Source organism: Lissotriton vulgaris, chromosome 1_1 (genome assembly GCF_964263255.1).
Source record: "Lissotriton vulgaris chromosome 1_1, aLisVul1.2, whole genome shotgun sequence".
Taxonomy (NCBI): domain Eukaryota; kingdom Metazoa; phylum Chordata; class Amphibia; order Caudata; family Salamandridae; genus Lissotriton; species Lissotriton vulgaris.
The window spans coordinates 954,794,097-954,812,793 of NC_141685.1; the positions used below are offsets into that span (position 1 = coordinate 954,794,097).

Below are 18,697 nucleotides of genomic sequence, written 5' to 3' on the forward strand. Positions count from 1 at the left end.
TTTAGAAGAGATATGTACGGCAGCCACTTGGTCCACCACACATACATTTACGAAACACTACTGCGTAGATGTGCATTCTAAACAGCGGGCAGCTGTAGGACAGGCTGTTCTCAAAACTCTTTTTCCGACTGCTGCAGCTGGCACGGGCAGCCGCCGCTAACAGGAGGGACTGCTATGTAATCTATGCACAGATATGAATTCAGCAGCCCACATGCCTCGAACCGAATATGCTACTTACCAGTATGCATCTGTTCTTGGCATGTAGGGCTGCTGACATTCATATCGCCCACCCTCCTCCCCGGCGCCTGTAGCAGCTGTAGCATTTAGAATTACTATGTAGCATGGACATCACTCACTGTATTGCACTCCATCTCTGCCACAATGGCGAAAAACAATCTGGGGATGGAGGGGATGCCCATGCGCACTGTAGTCCAGGGGAGGAGCCACCTATCTCCTGATACTTCGAAGATTCTTCCAGGACAACAATGTGCAATCATCCGGACCCAACACTAGGCGGCGATCTATGCACAGATATGAATGTCAGCAGCCCTACATGCCAAGAACAGATGCATACTGGTAAGCAGCATATTCGTTACAGGACAAGTAGATTTATGAAGCAACCTGTCCCATGGACAAGTAGATATTTCATGTATTTCCACACCCTTGGACGCTTAGTCATTCATCTCCCTACTTTGTAGAACTCGCCTAGTCAGCCCCACAATTAATACATATTGTGCTGTAAAGTTGGTGTGGTAATTCAGTCAGAGTGAATGGAATCTCCAGCTTCTGTCTAGTTTCTGTTCTGCTATGGTGGTTTGGATCAAATGGAAATAGAGTGGTGGGGCTGTGTGATGTTTTTGCAGGCTGAAGTAGAGGGAGTTGGCGCAGTAGGTTGGGTAGCTCAAGTGATTCCCACTTTCCTGGTCTGGGGTGAGGAATGGAGAATGAATGGAAGAATGCACTGGAATAGGTAGAGGTAATGTTCAGATGCTTTGAAGCCTGTTGCTTCTCTTTTGCAGGGAGGTGTGGCCTGAAGGTGATGTATTTGGCTCTCCTGAGCTGGACCCAGAAGAAGAGTCTCAACTCCTACGACAGATTCTTTTTGCTGACTTGCCCCGTGAGTATGAATTATCTGCGCTTTCAGTGACACTGCAGTCTTACCTTTTGTCTACTTTACATCCTGCTCTTATAGAGTTGTAAATCCCTGGCCTGGCAACGCCCTTTTATTTAAAAAATGATAATCACCTTGTTCCTTTGTGATTGTCCTTCGTATCCATTTCTACTGCTTTCAGTTTCTTCATTTTTGTTTGACATGCGAATCACATATTTCTACAATTCCATTACTTTATTTTATGCTCTCATTCTAGGTCAAGTAGTGTCGACAGAAGCCGAAGCAGAAGATTCTGAAGACAATGGTGATGAAGAAGAGAGAGAGGAGATGGCTGCTGTCCATGTTTCTGAGAAGGAGTTCAGTTTCCTGGATTACTTGAAACGGTAAATTAGATTTCTATGAGGGCTTTGAAAAGGCAGAACCTCTGCATAGGAGGATGGTGCTTCTTGAACTCTGAGTGGGTTTTCTATCTGGAGTGTAGAAAGTGCTTTTTTGTGTGGTTTCCATCTTTTTTCTAAGCTAGATACTGCTGGTATTTTGTCTCTGCATATTGTGAAACAACTAACTGGCTTCTCCGTGCATGCGTTTAAATTGTAAGATATTAGTTCATTATATCTGATATCGCAGGCACACAATATGCCTGTTTCTTCAATTAGATGGTACAGAAGGGCTGATTCACTTTAAAGGATCTCACAAAGGTCTGCAGTTTTAAAGCTGGGAAAATGACTGAATCTCCTAGAGAAGATAACTAAAGATATGTGGAATAAGTGAGGCCACTGCTACAGGTAAACTGTCAAATCTAAGCTGCAATTCTAGAATAGTGAGTAATATAGTTCTTAATAACCTTTAATGGAATCCCAAAATGAGGAGTCACCAAACTAGTTTGGTTGAGACCAACCTTAGTATTCAATGGGAGGGATCTATGTAATGGGCTAAACAAGGGCCGCACACTTTTTTAAATCCTTCAGTGGACTCTTGAGTGGGGGGAAATCAGAGTAGCTTTTTCTCCCACTTCTGCTAGGTGCTATATCTGACTGTGTTTCAGATGGGAGCAGTGTGTTTTGCAAAACCATATTTCTGTTATCATCCACCCCCGGGACACAGACCCTGGCTTGAGTATTAAATTGTTGGCCTTTAGCGTTGTTCTGTGTTTGTCGGCCTTAGGCCTAGGTTTATATGATTAGTGTGCAGGCTGTAATGCTTGGTATGGGAGTGCAAGGTGGGGTGCCTTAAAGCTGGAGCCATAATGGCATAACTGCCATAATAGGCAGTTTTGAGGTCGACCACTGTCTGATAGCAAAGGATCTGTTGTGGGCTTACCAAAAGCTTAGGGAGTTTATCCCCTTTCCTGCGCCGCAAATTCTGCCGGGGCTAGGGGGTGCGCAAGGCGCTCCGGTATTATGACTGCTCCACGCCGTCATTATGACTGCTCCACGCCGTCATGAGTCCAGGGCGGCGGGTACTCATGACGGCGAGGAGCCATCATGAACCCTGCACATTCAATAATTCGCCCGCACAGGCAGGGAATTAGTGCTGCGTGGGCGGAGCGGCTGCAGCATGACAGCTCCACGCAGTGATGAGCACATGCCGCATGGAAAGGGTTAAACCCCGCCCATTGTTTACCATTGGTTGACTTTGTCTCTAATTTGCTTACTTCCTGTTTGATGGCATTCCTTTTCCTAGCTTGCCCATCTTGTGTTTGTTCCTTCTCTGGAGCATATGCTCTTTGCCATCTCTGGGATTGTCTGCTGATCTCTGTCCTTCCGCTGCTCACATTTACAGGAACTACTTTTTTTTTCTTGCTTTAGCACTCCATGAGAGTGCATGTTTTTTCAGCGCCCTCCCTGTGATTCTCCCCACACTCATGTTGCTGTCTCCCTTGTTTTGTAAGCTCTTTCGTGTGTGCTTCACCTATCAACAAACTCCCTGCCGCCCGCCTCTTGTGTGGTTTGTGTTGCTTTCTGGCTTGTCTGCTTGTCCACCCTGGCCCAGTGTTTCTCTCCCTCGTGTGCTGATTTAATATATAACACAAGAGTAAAGGGGCAATTAAAAGATCACACAAAAAGGAAAACACATTAATGTGACTGCATTCTATTGTGTTAAAAATTGGGCTATAGAAGCCTTTAAATGTAATAGCGAGTACTTTGTCTAGGAACTAATGACAGACGCCCCGCGAATCTTGGAACTTCCCACTTAGTCGCGCTTTGTAAATGGCAGTGGGGCCAGGGAAGAAGGGGCACCTCTGTCCCCCTTACTTTTGATAATGTCACTTCTGCCAGACACCACTTCTGGGCAGAGGTAAGCCCGATGCTGCACCCCGGTAACCCTCTTTGATCCCCATCCTCCAGGAGCAGTGGTGGAAAACCGCTGTGCCTTCAACTTAGGATGATATAATGAAAAATAGGCTTGAAAAAAGCTGTTATGGGTTGGCAAAAAGTGAAGGCATTAGCCTGAAAGAAATTATTACTGTGGGTCGCTGTTTAACAGGATCTGTGCCTCTGTAGCAATATGATACCTTATTAGGTGTATGCATTGTTAAAGATGGTGTCTGCTCCCCTGGCCAGGAAGACCTTACACTCCTCATTGTGAAACAAAGGTTATTAACACATTATGATCTCTCTGGGAACACATATTAACTGCATTTTGATAGCAAAGAGAACTAAAGCAGCGGAAAATAGGTTTTCCCCAGAATCAGTTCTTTTAAGTGGGAGCGCCAATAATGGAACCAAATTCTTGTTTCCCCAGCCCAAGAGATCTTTCCATAAAGCTCCACAAGCAGAACAGAAGCCCTTTAAAGAAAGGTTCTCATCTAGCGGATACTCCCCATGTGCGGGATCCCAGAGCATATAGAAAATATATATATTGTTTCCAACATGGCAAAAATGCCAAAATTACATAGGTTTGCATTGCAAGAACAATACCCTCCTAACCCATAAGGAAAAGAGGAAGCAGTGAGAAATTGTCATCCAACAATGCTTGATTGCCTTAAGGAAAGCTTGTAATTGCAGGCAGTTGCCTGTAGGCTGCATAGCAGAGCAATGAAACAAAGAAAACTGACAGGTCAGTTCTTTTTTCCGGCTCCTTCTGTGAGGATCCTGGAGTTTGAGCTCTTCAGTTTTTTGACTGAAAGTGATTTATTTGATATTTTATCAGAACATTCGACAGATTCTGATTCCTAGAGGCATATTCTACAGTTGTTTTCCAAATTTCTTCCAGTCAGAATGCCTGCATTATTTCGGAAATCTCCTTCCTGTGGCAAGAAAATGGCACTGTCAGACCCACACTCTGTGTGCATTGCGTGTCTTCCAACTTCACACAACCCTGACCAGTGTTATCATTGCCAGAAGTTTTTCAAAAGGACTCAGCGCGACGGAGAACGCATCACGCTTCATGCCCAGCTGGAGAAGGACAGAAGCCATCATGGCGGTGACCATGGAGACTTCAGAGCGCCTTCTTCAAGTAAGCATCACCGAAAACGGTGTCGTTCTACCTCCCCTGAGTCCAGGAAGAAGGTGGTGACGGAATGTTCGCTGTCGAGATCACCGTCGAAGAGGCCGAGGCACTCTTCAGCGTCGAGGGAGAAGTCATCGTCTCAACGTCAAGGCTCTCTGCCTCATGCCAGTAAGTGGGCGTCAAGGTACAGCACTTCGGGCTCGAAGGCTGTGGGTCAAGAGAGACCTGAGAAAGCTCAGTCCACGTCGAGGCTTCCGTTGACGTCAAGACATTCCCCGCCAACCTCGAGGGGGTCGTGTCGAGAGACACGACGACGAAGACCATGCCTTGAGTGGACATGTCGACGTCGAGAGCGTCGTCAAGGTCCCATCATTCGACGTCGAGGATGTCGATGCCAGCAGAACATCATGGGAGGTAGACTTCGAGGTCCCCCCATCGCCTCCGACAGTCGACGTCAAGGTCCCAACATCGCCGTCGACGTCAAGGTCCCCACATCGCCGTAGGCGATCAACGTCGATGACAAAACGGCGTCCCCATAGCAGATCGCCGCGCACATCGACGCCGAAGGTTATGCAGACCTCATCGACGTTGAGGCGTTCGACGTCGAGGGAAGAAATTGCAGAGGCCACTGAGGAGGCCCGGCGCAAGTCAATGTCTAGATCCAGATCGACGTCAAGAGCCCAGTCATCATCTCCAGGGCTGCATATTGTGCAGATTTCTCCAGAGAGGTCTCCTAGAGCTGGCGAGAAGAGGGCCTACGGTCTGTCGCCTCGATGGCTGCAGGGTGTCGCAACAGGTGAATGCAGAAGTCCGGGCTCGTACTACTCTCGGACATACTCACCATCCAGAACCTCTCCTGATAGAAGTGCTCCTGCAAAGCCTTCTAAGTCCCTCCCAGAAGACCCAGGTCGCCTTCCACACGCCGATCACGGTCAAGGGGTCGTCACAGCTCCCACCACGAATGTCCACACAAGAGGAGACGCAGAAGTTCATCCACCTGGTCTTCTTCCACGAATTCTTCTATGAGGGACTATTTGCCCAATTTTTCATCGCCTCCACCATTAAGGGTATACTCCAACGATGACATCGGGACTTTCTCTGACGTACTGGGTAGAAGAGCAAAGACGCTGAATATCACCTTGCATACTCTTGTGATCCCTACTTCAATTATTATTATTATTTTTTTTTTTGTAAGACCTTTTTTATACTGTACTACAGACACACAGCATCGAGCCTACAACCCAGAGGGCCGGCTGCGTCGTTTAAAGCCACCTCCCAGCACTGTCGGATTTACACAGCCCTTCAGCCGACAACCCAGGGTCCGGCGGCATAATAAAGGAGAGTCATACAGAGCAGTCATTACTTGTAGAGGAGAAACTAACTGTGAGAAGTTGGCCTGATATATAATGTTCACTATTCTAGTGAGCACTTTGTATCAGTCCAAACAACCCTTATTGATGATTGGTTGTAAGTCAACCTTATAGACCAGCTATCCTAGTAGTGTGGATACGAGCAGTCTAAGGCTAAAGACTCGAGAGGGCGTGTTAAGCCAGCTGTTATACCACACATATACCCCTTGAACACCCAGTGAAAGGACACCACACAAGTGTTATGAAAATAAACAAGATATTTATTAAGAATCACAACAGCCCTGTACTCTTTATGAGGACAGGGTACTAAGCACAAAACAAAACCTTTACGAAAATACTTAAGTTAGCACAGTATATACAAATGCCCGAGGGGCACGGAAAACCATATACTCTGAAAGTGGAATGCGAAATTACTAGCAGGTAAGTACAGTACTAATAGGCTTTGGAATCGCTAGATCTTGACTATAGAATCTTCAGATTACTTCTAGGAGACCCAGGGGACTCGGGTGCAGAGTGTGCACTCTCACGCGTGATGCTGGACAAAGTCTATGGTAGCTAGTAAAGACAAAGTTAGTGTTCTCGGGCGAACCCGACCTGGTAGGAAGAAAACGAAAGTGGATTCTGACCCTTGGATAGTGAGGCTATGCTGGGGCACCGAAATGCCGAAGTTACCTAGCCCAGGGGCTGCAGCTGCATAGGTCTCAAAAGACGTCGGGAATCCTCGTAGACGGACCAGGAGCCTGGAAGAAAGAAGTTGCTGGCAGGCGACCAGTGAAGAAAGTTCGATGGATCCAAGCCTGGATCGAAGGAAGATGACACCTGAAAGCAGAGGGGACCAAGTTCGTGACTACTAGCCAGTAGTCAGGTGGCACCAGGAGGGCACCGGATGGTAGTCACCTCGACTAGGTGAGTGGGTGACGCTGTGCTCGCAGATCTCACGGACCAGGAGGCGTTGTCGGCGACCAGGATGGAGGAGCGAGCTGTCCCACGAAGATTGAAGCTGTCGGCGTCGCTGGACCCAGGATTGGGCAACAAAGCCTTGGCAAATTCAAGCCCACGCGGTGGACTCAAAATGGCGTCTGGAGTGGACCAGGAGGGTCCGGGGTGCCTCTCTTGAAGAAGGAAGCAAGGGCCAGTCTGGAGCAACCAGACCAGCAGCAGTGATGTCGTCGGGCGTCGTGTAGAAGGCCACAAGCCAGCCGGCTAGTAGCCACACAGCGCGGTGAGCACGCAAAAGCAGAAGGGCCCCACGCAGATCGTGGAGATGCTGGAGGGCTGATCTTCGGTGCTGGAGCTGCTCAGGGTTGGGGCTTCTCGGACCCCAAAGCACTCACCAGTGGAGCACACGGTGGGCTTGTTGCAAAGAAGTCGTGCAGTCTTGGCGATCGTCGGTCCCTCGAGGTCTCGTCGCACTCACAGTTCTCAGCTTTGCTGTAGAGGTGAGTAGAGGTCAGAGGTGCCAGGGAAGCCGGGTCTCGTCAAGCTGGGTCGTCGGATTTGTGACGAAGGACTTGCAGCAGACCGCAGTGTTCTTAGGATGGTGCCCGCTTGATGCAGGGTGACTACTCCTTAGCCACAAGGGAGAATCTTGAAGAAGAAATCTTGATGTCCTTTCGCAGAAAGTCGTGTCTTGATTCCAAAGATGATCTAATTTGAACAGGGGGCCCGCTCCCATCTTTATACTAAAAAAGGGGGCTGACCCGGTGACTAGGTCCTGCCTATGGGTGGGACTAGGAGGGGGTGGTTACACCCCTCTCCCATGCCGGACTTCCCCAGGCCAGGGGCTGGTGTGCCCCTGGAACTGGTTCAGACTGGCCTATGCGTAGTGAGCACCGGGGTGCCACTCAGCAGTCACCTTCCTGTAAAGCCCTGCCTACCCAGGATACACAAAACCATGTCTGGGACGGTGCTAGCACCGCCCCTGACAGGAAACCCTTTGTCCAGGCTCCCCTCGCTGGAAGGACTCCCAGCTGTAGGGGGTCAGACTCGTGTCTGTGGTGGCAGCATCCATTTTGTGGAGCTGAGGCTTCAGTTAACTTTAACCGGGGTTCACAGTTACATACATGTCGTGTCCCTCTAGAAGGGTGGAATGCTAACCCCGTCGCCAGAATTGGCGAGGGGTTAGTATTCCAATTCGTATGACACCTTACTCGACATGTTTTGATAAAGCAATACCAAAGATAGCATTTAACCGCGAGGATTATAATGCACTTAAGAGTATATGGTATGCAATATCATGGAACATCTATTAGGACTTGGTTCCGCAAGCTGCAGACAGGCTCAGCTCATGCCAGAGCACCATCTCACACGATTCCAAGCACTCTGCCTTCAGGATTGTCAAGGCCTGCCATAGGAGTGACTGATAGGAATCTGTGTGTCCATTTTAGGGTTAGGTATAGGTATACTACACCTACAGCAAAGGGTGATTACACGACTTTGCCCCAGCTGTCATGCAGCCAGTTGTGTCAAATTTAGGAGGCTAGCCAGGGGTGGCATAATACATGCTGCAGCCCCTGGCAGCCCTGGGTACACCTATGCCCTGAGTTACAGGGTCTGATAAGGTGGCCCAGTACCAATTGGTAAATGCACCTAGGGTACATGTTGTAATTTAGAGAGAGAACAGCCAGGCTGTGGGTCTGATTAGCAGGCCCACAGCCAGAGAAAGTCGTAAACCAGTGAAACAAAAGCAAAAAATCTGGGTGATCATAGGATTGCAGACCCTACTCTCCTACACTAACGTCTTACATTTTCTTTTTTATGAACATAAGAACAGTGTCGCTGAAGGTTTCAGTGGCATAAAAGAGCAGAGTCCGAAAAGAATCACGAGCAGTCTGGTGCAGTCAAAACCATTCATAGAACAAACAAAATACAGATTAGCGTACATGCCTTCCCATTGGCCCCACACGGGACATAGCCAGTTCAGCTGTAGGAGAGTCACACAGTTCACCACGGTAAACATTCCAGTGCCCCCATTTTTTATCCCACGTTTTCAGACAACCACGTGTCTTGTAGACCGTCTTTTCAGCAATCGTGCAACGATCCATTTCAGCCACCCAGCCCACCACCAACAGTCTATCTGGGGAAGCCCACTTCATCGCTATGGAACGTTTGGCCGAAAGAAAACCTAGCGCCGCCCACCGCAACTCCTGTTCATTCAAATCATTGACCCCCAGATGTTAAGGACACATTCCCTGGGCGACAGCAAGAGCGGCCTACCCAAGGAGGAGCTCATTTTACGAAGCGTACCACTCCAGAACCTCTGCACCACCGGTCAGTCCCACAAGATGTGATAGAAGGTGCCAGGCAGACCACATCCTCGCAGGCACAATGGGGCAGGGCGCCATCCAATCTTGGCCAGAGTAGGAGCAGACATATACGCCCTGTGGAGAACCTTCAGTTGAATCAACCTAAACCAATGGCAAATAGCAGATTCCCTCGGGGACATCAGGGCCGACCGCCAATCTTCCTCGTCTAGGGGACCCAGGTCTGCCTCCCACTTGGTCCGCAGTGACTGGAAGGAATCAGGGAGGTTATTACAGAGCTTACGGTAGGTGAGGGAAATAGCCTTCTCGGGGAGAGGCTCTGATAACAGCCTGTCTTCTAGAGGGGATGTCGCGGGTATGGAGGAGAGGTCCGGGACAGCGGCACGAATGGCATGTGTGATTTGCAAATAGAGGAAGAATTCAGTGGATGCAAGAGCATACTTGGCTTGGAGGTCACTGAAGGTCAGCAAGTTACCCTTACGGACAAGATCTCCCACCTCCGAAATCCCAATCAAGTCCCACCTGTCGAAGCCCTGAAGGAAGCAGAGGGAACCCAGACTTTGTGTAGACCACAAAGGTGTGGCCTTGGTGACCCTACCTGTCCATCCCAAACTTCTATGGGCCCTGTGCCAAATTGCAACTGTATGTGCCATAGGCCCAACATACCTGGTCTTAGCTGGTTTACTGTAGAGGGCCCCCAGATAGCCTTCTCGCCCCGTCTGACATCTGTCAAACAGGAAGACCGGATTAAAGGGCGAACCGTGTACCCATTGGTTCACAGCCACCAGCTGCGACGCCCAATAATAGAGGCAGAGGTTAGGGAGGGCGATGCCCCCATGGTACCAACCCTGAAAGAGCTTGCAAAGAGCTATCCGAGCAGCGCCCCCATCCCACAACAGGAGTCAGAGCTCACTCTCCACCGCCCGAAAGTATGAATCGGGTATAAAAAAAGGCAACTCTGCATGACATATAGAAAGCGCGGGAGCGCCAACATTTTAAACATTTTAAACAATGCCGGCCCACCTGGGAGGGACAGCGGGAGTGACCGCCAGTGAGCAACATCGCTACGGAGCCTCCGCAGGGGACCCAGCAAGTTACGGTCGTAGAAAGTCTTGAAGTCGGGCGTAACATAAATACCAAGCTACATGAAACCTTCTGTGGCTATCGCAATGGAAAATCCTCGGGGTAAGCGAGGGGGGGGAGCATGCAACATGTACAACACAGATTTAGTTCAATTTATAGCGTATCCTGAGTATTTTCCGAAATTGGTGAGCACGTGAAACAGGCTGTTGATAGAGGACCGCGGACACGACGCGTATATCAGAATGTCGTCCGCATATAGAGATATTTTGTCCACAACGTTCTCATTCCAGTGGAGGCCTCTAATGGAGACATCTGTACGGACCCAATGAGCCAGAGGCTCTAGGGTGAGGGCAAACAGCAGCGGGGACAGGGGGCAGCCCTGCCTGGTCCCTCGATGAAGACGAAACCTTCTAGAGGCGTGATTGTTCACCTGAACTTGGCCCAAGAGGTCTTTATATAGCAGGCGCACCCAGGCAATGAATTGAGGCCCAAAGCCAAAGCGGTGGAGGACCTCGAATAGATAGGGCCATTCGATCGAGTAGAACGCCATCATGGCATCGAGGGATAGGATGGCCGCGTCCTGTTGTAAGATGGACTGGCGACTCATTACGTTATGTACTCTCCGAAGGTTTAACGCCGTATTACGACCCGGAAGAAAACCAGACTGGTCGTCGTGTATCAAGGAGGGAAGTACCAGGAGGAGGCGATTAGCTAGGAGCTTAAGGTCAATTATTTTTGAGACATTGCACCACCGTATAGCCCCAGACCACTGCTGCCTCTGGTTCCAGGTTTTTTAGAACCAGCTACGGCCACGTTCCTCACCCCTGCCACAGTGGGGTCAGTTCCGTCGAGGATCGCTAAGAAGTACAAGGCTCCAGCCGAAGATCCCTTGTTTCTTAGCTCTGATACCCCAGCGGACTTCGTCATTGTGACGGCTGCCATGAACGCACACTCTGCATCCTTGTCAGCTTCAGTTCCTCCAGAAAAGGACAGTAAGCAAATGGACTCTTATGGCAGGAAAATGTGCAATACTTCTGCATCATCTATGAAGATTGCAAGTGCCTCAGCCTTTCTTGGGTGATATGACAGATCTCTTTGGGACTCCTTGGCAAGTTTCACTGACAAGCTCTCCAAAGAAGATCGGCAGGACTTCCATGAGATCCTGCAGCAAGGTGGTCTAGTAGCCAACTAAGTCATCAGCGCGGCAGCGGACGCCTCAAATCTCACCGCGCATTGCTACTCACTTGGCATCTGTTTGTGGCGCTCAGCATGACTGCGCCTCACAGGTCTGAAGCCGGACGCACAGAAGATGATCCTTAACCTCCCTTTTAATGGTTCCTCCTTATTCTGGGCTCATGCCGATGAGGGGATGACTAAGATGAAGAACGAGCTGGATACGGTCAAAGCAGTTGGGCTGGAAAAAAGGAAGGAGTTTCACAAACGCTTTCGTCAGAACAACAAAGGTCCCTTCCAGCAGAAGCACCTGGCAGAGGAAGGGGGAACAACAAACAACAGCAGTCCTCCTCCAAGCAGCCTCCCAAGCAGTGAGGCATTGCTTCCTCCACACCCGTACGCCACTCCGGTAGGAGGGAGTATCGTTTTTCACCTGGAAGAGTGGGAAACCATAACAAGAGACAAATGGGTGCTGAATATTGTGCCGCATGGTTACTTGCTGAGGTTCAAGTCTTCCCCCCGCAAGTGCCCCCACAATTGAAGTGCCTTCCTCATCAACGCAATCTTCTGTTACGAAGTGAAGTGTCTACCCTCCTCTCCAAGAAGGCCATAGTGGAGGTCCCACCTCACCAGCGAAACCAGGGGGTAACTCACGGTACGTCCTGGTCCAAAAACGAGGAGTAGCCAAAGAGTACAGACCTATCCTCGACCTGCGTCTGCTGAACAGGTTTATAAGGAAAGAGAAATTTCGAATGCTAGCCCTGCACCAGATTTTTCCACATCTTCACCAGAGATTGGATGTGTGCCATTGACCTGCAGGACGCCTACTTTCACATTCCTGTTTCAGTGAAAGATCACAAATTTCTCAGGTTCCAGGTTTCTTGCCATCACTACCAGTACTAAGTACTTCCGTTCGGGCTCAAATCCGCCCCCCAGACGTTCCCCAAGTGCATGGCGGTGGTGGTTGCCTTCCTCTGCAGGCGGAAGATCTTCATCTATCCCTACCTAGACGACTGGCTCCTAAAAGGACCACACCTACACTACTCCAGAGCCATCTCTCTTACTGTCTCAATCTGCTGCACTCCCTGGGCTTGCAAGTCAACTACACGAAGTCAGTCCTCAACCCCACACAACAGATACATTATTTGGGCGCTTCCCTAGACTCCGCAAGGGCAAGCGTGTGTCCTTCGGAGGAGAGTTTGTCATCAATGCTGATCAAGTGCCACACTCTTCTCAGCTCTACACATCCCACAGCAAGGCAGGTGTCATCACTGCTTGGATCGATGACCTCATGCATTTACATTGTGCCCAATGCTAGACTTCACATGCGGCCTCTGCAACAGTCCCTCGAAGACCAATGGACACTGAGGTCAGGCCGTTGGGAAGATCATGTCTGTCTCCCTCAGGCTGCCAGGGACTCCATCAAATGGTGGATGAAGCGCTCACACCTTCTACATGGGTCCCTTTTCATCAGGTTCCTCCGACCCAGACCATGGTTACAGACGCCTCCCTGTAGGGTTGGGGAGCTCACATGGACCAGCTTCAGGTACAAGGCCTCTGGTCCAAAACAGAGAGAAGTTATCACATCAACTTCTTGGAACTAAGGGCAGTCCATCTTGCTCTCAAGTCTCTGTACCCATCCCTACAGTTCAGCTCCATTCAGACAGAAAACACAACAACAATGTACTATCTAACAAGCAGGGAGGCACCAGGTCACGGGTCCGGTCTCTGGAGGCCCAGACCATATGGAAGTGGCTTCTGGCAAGGAGTCTCACGATCGTCGCTGTTCATCTTCCAGGAACCTTGAACATGCAGGCAAATGTTCTCAGCAGAGACCTCGTAGAAGCGCACGACTGGGTACTCAATGACGATGTCGCTCAGGACGTTTTTTGGCAATGGGGAGTGCCAGACATTGACCTGGTCGCAGACGCAGCAAATACAAAATGCCCAGCCTTCGCGTCCAGATTCCCTCAGCAAGGATCACGGGGGAATTCACTTTTGATCAGCTGGTCGCAGACATTGCTGTACGCTTTTCTCTCTGATTCCGGCCGTCATACAGAAGTTTTACAGGACCAACACCAGAATGATCTTGATAGCACCAGAGTGGCTTCGCCAGTGGTGTTATCCGGATCTCCTGCAGCTGTCAGAAGCTCCACATCGAAGGCTGCCCTGCCGCCCAGCGTTGCTGACCAAGAACGAGGGGAGAGTTTTTCATCCCAACCTCCCGTCTCTGCGATTGACTGCATGGCTCCTGAAGTCATTCAGCACGGACACCTAGACCTCTCTGCCGACTGTATGCACATCCTCAGAGACCCTCCACCAGAAAGTCCTATGCTTTCAAGTGGAAGAGGTTCTACCTGTGGTGTAAGGACAACGCTTTTGATCCGACCAAGGGTCAGGAGCAAGTGATCCTCCCCTACCTGCTGTACTTGGGAAAGTCAGGCCTGCAATACCCCTCCATCAGGGTTCACCTGGCTGCCATTATAGCTTACAGAACGTCTCCTACCCAGACTTCATTCTTCGAAATGCCAGTGTTCATGGACTTTCTCGAGGGACTCAGGAAGGTTTATCCACCAGTGAGATCCCCTTCTCCACCTCCTTGGGAGCTTAACATTGTCCTTACTAAACTGATGGGTGTTCCTTTTGAGCCTATTCACAAGGCGTCTTTGCAGCATTTGACTTGGAAGGCTGCGTTTTTAGTAGCCATCACTTCCGCCCGCAGGGTGAAGAGATTCAGGCGCTGTGCTGCAAGGATCCTTACACTGTGTTTCATGCCAATAGAGTGGTGCTACGTACACATTTGAGCTCCCTTCCTAAGGTGGTCTCGGATTTTCACATCAATCAAGTTATTACCCTGCCCACTTTCTTTCCTCAACCATCCACTCCCCCGGAGAGATCATTACACTTTGTAGATCTCCGGAGAGTATTAAAGTTTTAACTGGCCAAAACTCTTACACTTAGGAAATCTGACCAGCTCTTTATCAACTACGGTTCCACAAACACCGGTCTAGCTGCATCTAAAAGATCTATTTCTCGATGGATCGTCTCTTGTATAGCTCTATCCTACCAGTTAGCTAACAAGACCTTACAAGGCAGACCTAAAGCACACTACCAGAGGAAAAGCTTCTACCACAGTTCTCCTAAGCAACGTTCCTATGTCTGAAATCTGCAAGGCAGCTACATGGCGATCAGTATATACTCACGCCATTACTGTCTAGATTCTGATGCTCAAGCCGATACCCAGGTTTGGCAGGCTTCTTTAAGAAATTTGTTTACATGATTGCAATTTGAATATGATGTTTTTTCATGTTCTGTATACGCTATTGCTCATCCGCGAGACTTTCGGTATGGGCTTGCTATATAGGACTATTGATGAGCATCCCCTGGATGAGAAGGATTAGTTACTTACCAGTAATCCTAGTTCTCATCCAGGGGTACACTCATCAGTCATAAGCGACCCTCCCTCCTCCCGATCATTATTGGAGTTGTTTTTATGTTAATTGCATATCTACTCAGGTGTCTGTACATAGTACACTGCCAAAAAGAACAGACCTAACTGTCACTTGTGCTGCATCATGGGAGCAGGGGGTCTCCTGCAGGTCTTAAAGGCACGGTACCCTAGCCCTTGAAAGCCTTAAAGGCAAGGTGTCATTTTTCTTTGTTTCATTGCTCTGCTATGCAGCCTACAGGCAACTGCCTGCAATTACAAGCTTTCCTTAAGGCAATAAAGCATTGTTGGATGACAATTTCTCACTGCTTCCTCTTTTCCTTATGGGTTAGGAGGGTATTGTTCTTGCAATGCAAACCTATGTAATGTCGGCATTTTTGCCATGTTGGAAACATTCTAGACTGCATGTATATGTTTTCACATATGTATATATATATACATATATATATGTATTTGTTATATGCTCCAGGATCCAGCACATGGGCGGGGATTATTCATAGATTATGACTTTGATGAGTATACCCCTGGATGAGAACTAGGATTACAGGTAAGTAACTAATCCATATTGTTCATATTCTCCTGAGGACCTGCAATAGTTCTCATGTGTTTATATTACTTTGCTGATGTTTTTTGATAAGTCTTGCTTTTGTTCTTAAAAAACACTCATTATAATCGTGAATACAAACCAGTTATATTTTCAGCCTACACTATGCTTCTCTGAAGTCATCTTTCCAGCACTCTAGTATTGCATGGATTTTCCAGTTGATAACTATTTTTATATACAGCTTAGTCATTGGCACCTTCTTGCAGCGAAAATTTCATGTGATTAAACAGTTGTTGCTTTTATCCATCTCCATGGTAATCATGAAGTTCACACACATTTTGGTGCAGTATCCATCTGAGCGATTTTCCGGATTGTGACATGACTATTTGCTGCTTGCTTTAGTTTCGAGGAAAAACGTATGATCTTTGTGAATCAATGAGTAACAGAACCTACTGGTTCGAGGCATTTGGGCTGCTGAATTCATATCTGTGCATAGATCGCCGCCTAGTGTTGGGTCCGGATGATTGCAAATTGTTGTCCTGGAAGAGTCTTCGTAGTATCACGAGATAGGTGGCTCCTCCCCTGGACTACAGTGCGCATGGGCATCGACTCCATCCTCAGATTGTTTTTTTCCGCCATTGGGTTCGGAGGTATATTTGTTAACTCAAGTTCGGAATCGATAAAAAAAACTTTACATTTGGCCAAAAGGCCTTAAGTTATCGTCGGTATTGTCTTTGGGATCGGTGCCCAGTACTTGTTCCAGCTCTATCCTCGGGCCGGACGTCAAGAAGAGCCGCGTGGCTTTTCAGCACCAAGGCCCGGTCGACGCCAGAGGCCTTATCGACGATCCATCATGGAACGGAGCCCGTTCAAGAGATGTCCCGTTTGCAACTCCAAGTATCCTCACATCGATGTCCATCCGGTGTGCAACAAGTGCCTGTCTCTGGATCACGATGAAGCCAGCTGTATGGCTTGTTCTCGGTTCCGCTCCAAGAAGACGATTCGCCTTCGACGCGAAGCGCGAAAGGAGGCCCAGCAGACGGCATCTGACCCGGTGAACATCTTCGATGCCAAGGAAGATGAGGGAGTCGAGCAGGAAGTTCAAGAGAACTTGCCTGATCCTGCATCGGAGATCGACTCCAGTTACGACGCAGATGTGAAAATGGTTGATAATGAAGAAGTCGTCGACTAGGTAGGAGACAACGATGAGGCCTTCGGGGCCGTGGAAGATAGCTCGAGCGAGGAGCTAGGCCCAACCGTTGGTACGGGGGCTGACACAAAAACACTCGATAAGGCTCCGGTCGAGGGATCGCCACATGGCCTTACCCGAGATCAAACGCTTGGTTCTACAGCCTCGCCTCAAGGCCCGGCTACGGACATTTCCAACGAGCCGTCGGTTGACCGATCGAAATCGAAACCAAAAGCATCGGTGTCTACAAAACCGAAAGCACCGTAAACTAAATCGAAACCGAAAGTGCGTATTACTTTGGCCGGATCGAAGGCTTCTTAACCATCGGCACCGACGAAACAAAAGAGCGTTATCGACCCGGGGAGGTCGCTAAAGGGTGTCGAGCCGAAGGCCGGGGCGCCGAAGAAAATGGTGAAGGACGTCGACCCGAAGAAGTCGGCACCGAAGGCCGTAGACACTAACAAGGGACTCGAAACTCAGAACGTTCTCGATCCTAAACGTCGACTCGACAAGGCTTAGGGCAGTAAAGACCTCGAGTCCAAGACTAGCAGTGGCTCTGAAGACCCCGTCGAGTCAACACAGCCATCCGCCTCTTTTTCGAAGCAGGTGTCGGACTCGCTGCAACGCATTAAAGAGAAGGCTGTTGCTGTCAGGCCGAAGGCCACTCCACCCCCGGAGCCAGTCAGTAAACCTCCGAAGTCGTCGGCACTGATTCAGTTCACACTGCCGCCGAAAGTGGTACCCAAGGCGTTCGCCTCTAAGACGGGCGTCGAAGCGGCCAAAAAGGTGTCCATGTGGCCGAAGCCTACAACTACGGAAGGGGCCACCAAGCATCGACAGCCTCCGCAGGAAGATCAGTCGAGGCAATTCATCGGCGCCGAAATGGGTAGACTTTCCATTTTCAAGCGAAAGATCGCCCCAGAACAGCCTATGGAGTCATATAAAATTCCATTGAAGAAAACTGGGATTCTGCTACGTCACCTCTTCTTTTTGAACCTATACAACCACATGGACAAGACACTGCTCCTATTTCACCCACATACTCAGATGTGGATGTAGGGTATGGTGACAATGAGGATTACAGTTATCCTGTAGACACAAATCCAGAAGATCAGACAGACACTGTTGACCCAGGGGATTCACAAACTGCCCCGGACAGTCATGTCTATGCTGTTAAAACGTCACATTCAGAAGACACGGCTGCGTTTAATGCACTTATTGAGAGGGCAGCAAAAAATCATGATGTCCAGCTCCATGCTGACCCTATTGAAGAAGGCTTTTTGTTTGACACCTTCTCAACCTCAGAGAGAACTGTCAAAACTCTACCCATGCTAAAAGGTGTCCTAAAACACGCTGGAGACATCTTTAAGGAGACCACAAGGGCAAGGGTAATAAACCCCAGAAGTGAGAAAAAATACAAACCAGCACCTGTGGACCCCACGTATATAAAGGGACAGTGGCCGTTGGACTCTCTGGTTGGTTCCAATGCCCGCAAAAGAGCGAACTCTCAAACAACGGGTGATGCTCCCCCCCCCCCCCCCCCCCCCCCCTCCCCGACAAGGAATCTAAAGTGCTAGAAGCATCAGGGAAAAGGGTGGCAGCTCAAGCGGCCAATGTCTGGTGAATCTCCAACACACAGGAACTCTCAGCTAGATATGACAGGGCTCATTATGATACACTCGAGACCCTGTTGCAACACTTGCCAGATGAGTATAAGGAGGCAGCAGAGATGCTCATACAAGAAGGGAAACTTATATCAAACACGTCTATTAAGTGTGCGCTGGACGCAGCAGACACCGCAGCCAGGGCGAAAAATACAAGTGTGATGTTACGAAGACATGCCTGGCTGAGAATTTCTGGCTTCAAGCCCGAGATACAAACCACCATACCCAATCAGCCGGTTAACCCTGATCACTTATTTGGCCCAGAGGTGAACACCACCTTAGAAAAAATGAAGAAGGTCCCAGACTGCAAAGTCTATGGGGGCTCTACAGTCGCAGCAATTCAGGGGTGGTTCCTTTCGTCGCTCCAACAATAGAGGAGCTTCCAGAGGCCAGCTGTCC

General features: G+C 49.2%; 1 protein-coding gene across 3 annotated transcripts in view; it reads left to right on the forward strand.

Annotated features, from left to right (window-relative positions):
* Positions 1-18,697, forward strand: part of TIMELESS (timeless circadian regulator) — a 466,894-nt gene that overhangs the window by 221,702 nt on the left and 226,495 nt on the right. For all 3 annotated transcript variants that reach the window (XM_086959580.1, XM_086959589.1, XM_086959597.1), the window contains exons 15-16: positions 1,020-1,117; positions 1,368-1,494. In XM_086959580.1, coding sequence (XP_086815706.1) covers positions 1,020-1,117; positions 1,368-1,494 — 225 coding nt within the window. The remainder of the gene's footprint in view (positions 1-1,019; positions 1,118-1,367; positions 1,495-18,697) is intronic.